At 34.8% G+C, this 5,107-nt stretch overlaps 1 protein-coding gene across 1 annotated transcript; it reads left to right on the forward strand.

Moving 5' to 3' along the window:
• The first annotated feature begins 25 nt into the window (after window positions 1-25).
• LOC111899841 (zinc finger protein WIP2) lies at window positions 26-2,801 on the forward strand. The gene is made up of 2 exons (XM_023895715.3): window positions 26-768; window positions 2,156-2,801. Exons 1-2 carry the CDS (start codon window positions 163-165, stop codon window positions 2,609-2,611), a joined length of 1,062 nt encoding a protein of 353 aa, XP_023751483.1. The 5' UTR covers window positions 26-162; the 3' UTR covers window positions 2,612-2,801.
• The last annotated feature ends 2,306 nt before the right edge of the window (window positions 2,802-5,107 follow it).

Here is a 5,107-nt window from a genome sequence, read left to right on the forward strand (position 1 = left end):
GGTATCAACGCAGAGTACTCACATCTTTTAGCTTTGGTGTTTTTGTTCAGTCTTCACCTTTTCAACTTTTTGGCTATCTCTCTCTCTCTCTCTCACTCTCTATCTACGTATATAATCCTAGCTTAGCTGTTCATCTGATCTTTGCTTCCTACCTTTTGCAACATGAGCAGCGATCACCCTTACTCCACTTACTACAATGGATCTTGGTTTAATCTTAACCCTAACTATTACTACTTGTCTCCTGCTCCCGCAGCTCCTCCCCCGCTTTCCTATTCCAGTTTCACTCACTACTATCAACCGTCACCGCCTTCTCCTCCGCTCAGGGAAGCTCTTCCTCTCCTCAGCCTTAGCCCATCAAGAAGATCACCCAACCAAAATCAAGAATATCTTAGCAGTACAACTAATGATTCCTGTAGTACAACCACCACAACCATAGCCATGGACGTAGATCATCACAAGGACAAAACTACTACTGAGGATGATGATCATGAGACTGTAACTGTGGCTCTACATCTTGGTCTCCCAAGCCCTAGCTTTTCTGAAGCTGATCTCATCACAAGGCTTTCCACCAATTCAAACAACAATACTACTGAAGCTGATCATAAAGAAGTGGAGGAGGAAGAAGGTACACACAGCAACGGGTATCTTACAAGCGCACTCAACAAGGGTCAGTATTGGATCCCAACTCCAGCTCAGATTCTGATTGGACCAACTCAGTTCTCTTGCCCTCTTTGCTTCAAAACCTTCAACAGATACAATAACATGCAGGTATTACCTTAAAAGCTCTCTATAATACAACCTTTGTTCCCCCCCCTTCCTTTGAATCTCTTTTGTTACAAAAAGAAAAAGAAAAAGCCAAAACCCATATTCGTCTTTCCTTGTACACTTCTTTTCTTGCTAATTTTCAACTCTCCTTTTTTCGTATTTCACTTTTTGTATAATGAAAGAAAGTATATATGTCTATAATATTTGTTTTTTAGGGTTAGGGTTAGTTACCTCTTTTTCTTCACTTTCAGTTTTGATTTTATATAGCATTAATTTATCCTTTAATTAATTCTCAGTCCCATGACTTTTTTCTTTCATCTGCATGATTTGTGGGTTTTTGGGGATTTTGAACAAATCAACACTTTGGTCCAACTGATCAATACTGGTCAGAGATAGTGCTGGTAAAATAATTTCTTCTTTTTCTGTGATTGAACAAGACAAGGATTATGCTTTTTGTTCCTTGAAGTTTGCATTCTTCTTTTTCTCCTTTTCTCTATTCATCGGCAGTTGTGTCAAAACTGAAACCTTTCTCTTGTTCTATTCATCATCTCCCTGCTCCACCTAAGATACATATATGATCTTCTTGATCATATTTGACGAACAGCTAAAAAGAAAAAGAAGCCTTCTTTTCATCTATCTGCATATCTCTGACCACGCAGATTTAATCTACATGTAAATTCCCACCAAAAAACCCCACATATATAATCTGCTGAGTGTGGTTTGGATATTCTATGTTATACACATGTACATCAAAAACTACTAATAGTATTTTGCTTTCTTTGTTTATTAAAGAGAGCAAATTATACATGTCGACAGCCTTTGAGTCCTCGTACAGCTTTTCTTGTGGTCTTTTCCTTCCATTTATTGCAGTAGCAGGAGATATGTATTGCTTTTAACCACAAATAAAGTAGTTATTGATTTTGAAAACCTAACAGATCCAGATGAAATTTAGAGTGCACCCATAAAATTTAACTTCTGTACGTTAATGCACCTAATTTATTCGATGAATTAAACAAGTTTTAACCAGTGTAGTAACAAAATTCGTGTACTACTAGTACTAGCCACTTATAGTTGTATCGACAAGATTTTTACTCTCCGAAAGCATTTTCAACCTAGGTTTTAGTGGCATCAGCAATACTATAAATCTCGAACTGTTTCAGTGGGGATTCATTTTGCTCTTTACTATATCATTAGCAAATGCATTTCGAAATAACTCTAGCTAAATTAATGGTATACGTGCTTTGGATTGCATGTAAATGAAGTGTAGCATACTTGGATATAATTCAGTCAATAAATCAATTGTTCGACTACTAATCTGACATTTGTGCTATATATACATAATATAATATCTCCAATATATGATATCTTATCAATGATTTATGTACTGTAGATGCATATGTGGGGCCATGGATCTCAATACAGGAGAGGACCAGAATCGCTAAGGGGAACACAGCCAACAGCGATGCTAAGGCTACCATGCTACTGCTGTGCACCTGGGTGTCGAAACAACATTGATCACCCAAGGGCCAAGCCACTTAAAGATTTCAGAACCCTTCAGACGCACTACAAAAGGAAGCATGGGATCAAGCCGTTTATGTGTAGAAAATGCGGCAAGGCCTTTGCTGTCAGAGGAGATTGGCGAACCCATGAGAAAAACTGTGGGAAACTTTGGTATTGTAGCTGCGGATCAGATTTCAAACACAAGAGATCTTTAAAAGATCATATAAAAGCATTTGGGAATGGGCATGCAGCTTATGGGATTGATGATTGTTGCTTTGAATTAGAAGAAGAAGAAGCTGCTTCTGAGATTGAGCAAGACAATGAATCATCTCATTGTGATAATTAATCAAAAGTTGCCACTAGCAACTGTTCTTAGAGATTGTCAGAATCACTTTTGAAGGACCCCTCTTTGATTTACTTGCATGTTCACTTTTTTTTGGGTTAAAACTTTTCTTTTTCAATTCGTTCCTTGTTTAGGTTTTATCTTTTTATCATTTCATGAGACATTAAATCAAGATTTGTAAATTCCCTTTCAAGCTCTAAGTCCCTTCTCTTCTGTGTTTGTGGCTACTAGTTTTAAATGCATACTCCATTATCAATATATGTTCAAACCCTAATAATTAAAAACTTGCGTTAATGTCACAAAATAACCTAAATATCTCTCAATTTGCTTTTAATTCGCTTATTTTCTAATTTTAACCAATAGTTTAATAAACTTTTTCATGTTCTATTACATTATCTGCCTTATGTAGCGTCCATCATGACTTATGTTATTATCGAGTATCACTAAGGTTGTGTTTGGCGCGGCAAAACTAGCTGATAAGCTAGTTTATTTTTTGAGTTTTTTTTACGTTGTCGTCAAACCGAAAAGTAGCTTATAAGCTAGTTTTTTAAAAGACTACTTGGACTGGCTTTTTAGAAGTTTTTTTTTTATTTTCCAAATATACTTCTTAATTAATTATAAAAACACATTCTCTTAAATGTCCTTTTATGTAATTTTATATATTTGCTAGCTTTTTAGTTAGTTTATCAAACGTCATTTTTATTAGATAGATTTTTATTTTACAGCTAGTTTTTCAGCTATTACTATAAGAACAAAGGAAATTAATGGCAACAAAAAGTCGCCGCTAAAGAGTGGAAAAGTCCCCGGTAAAAAGTCGTCGCTATTGTTCTGTCGCTAATGATCAAAATTTCGCCGATAAAAACAATTGTCGCCGGTAATACCTCATGTAGCCGCTAATGCTCTCGTCGCCGCTAATAGTGTAGCCAGTAATAACATTTTTCATATTTTTTTAAAAATTTTTTAATCAATGATTTTTGTGCAAAAAAAATGATACATAAGGACATTAAATGCAGAAAAAAAAATTACATAATATTGGATTAGGTACGAAATAGTGTAACTACATTATATAAAATTAATTTCGTACCAAAATAAACAACCAAAGTTTTATAATTACAACAAGCTAGTACCAAAGTGTCACAACAAGTCTAACCAACAAAACAATTACTAATTATCCAACGAACTATCACCTCCGTTCCCGTCGTTTCCTCATTGATCTTTCCCCGATTGAAAAAACGCATAAAGCTCATCTCTACATGTCAGGTCATTGAGCATTGCCCGAAGATTTTCCAACTACATAATCAATAACAACATATATAAACTTATAAGTTAAATTATCAAACATAAACCAAAAAAGTACCAAAGTACTTAGTATTTTTAAACTAGGGACAAAAAACCAAAGCGCATTGCTATTTATTGCATTTAAAACATAAACAAAATTACAAACACATTTACCAAATCAACATGTATTTATTGATGCCAAAGTACATTGTTATTTTTAAACTATAGACAAAAACCAAAGTATATTGCTATTTTTTGCGCTTAAAACATAAGCATAATTACAAACATAATTACCAAATCAACATGCATTTATTGATGCCAAAGTACATGGCTCTGAAATCGGCGAGATAGCAGAAGGTTTTCGGTCGATTCCTCGGATATGACCATGTCGTTCACCTAATACTCTCTCGAAAGTAGCTCTTTCTTGAGCGGGTTTTAACTCTCTTTCACTTTGTGGCCCTTGTGTGTGTTCTAAGAGCTCTTCCACTAATCGATTTTGTGTTTTCCAAAAGTGATTAACAATTAAGTATAAATAAACACTTAATTATATGATAAAATTATAGTTAAGTACTTATGTATTGTTGTTCTGCCTCGACACTAACAAATACACCATTTCTATTGACATGAGCCTTGCGAAACGTTTCCACTCTCCCTAGGTTATGTTTAACATTAAAAATTAGGTTATATTTAAAAAATAATTATAAATATCGTACGTTACCTTCTTATAGCAACTACTGTTATACGAGCTCGACCACCAACGGTTCACAATCGTTTGCATTTCACATACTTTTTTGCTCCTTTCTGAAGCAACTATGTGTTCAACCGTTTGAAAATACGCAACTACTTTTCTTTAATTATCAACATCCATATCATGTGGGGGTTGGCTAATGCTCTCGGGATATCGTCATACCCTCCGACTTGCAAAACATATTCTTTTGCCTCAGATTTACGCTCTTGATAACCTTTTAACAAAGCCGCTTCAAAACTCTCTAACAACATAGCAGCGTCTGGATCCCGGGGCATCCCATCCAAATCAAACTTTCTCTATAAAACCAAAAAAAAAGGTTATCCAAGTAAAAATCAATCATAATTAACCATATAAAATATTCTTATATAAGTAATTTTCCCCTAAATGCTATTTTACTGTATCCTTTATTGCGGGGGAAACTTTTTTCAAATTCCATTTTATCAAAAGGGATCATACGCCACATTATTTTCCCA

This window comes from Lactuca sativa, chromosome 2 (genome assembly GCF_002870075.4).
Source record: "Lactuca sativa cultivar Salinas chromosome 2, Lsat_Salinas_v11, whole genome shotgun sequence".
Lineage (NCBI taxonomy): Eukaryota > Viridiplantae > Streptophyta > Magnoliopsida > Asterales > Asteraceae > Lactuca > Lactuca sativa.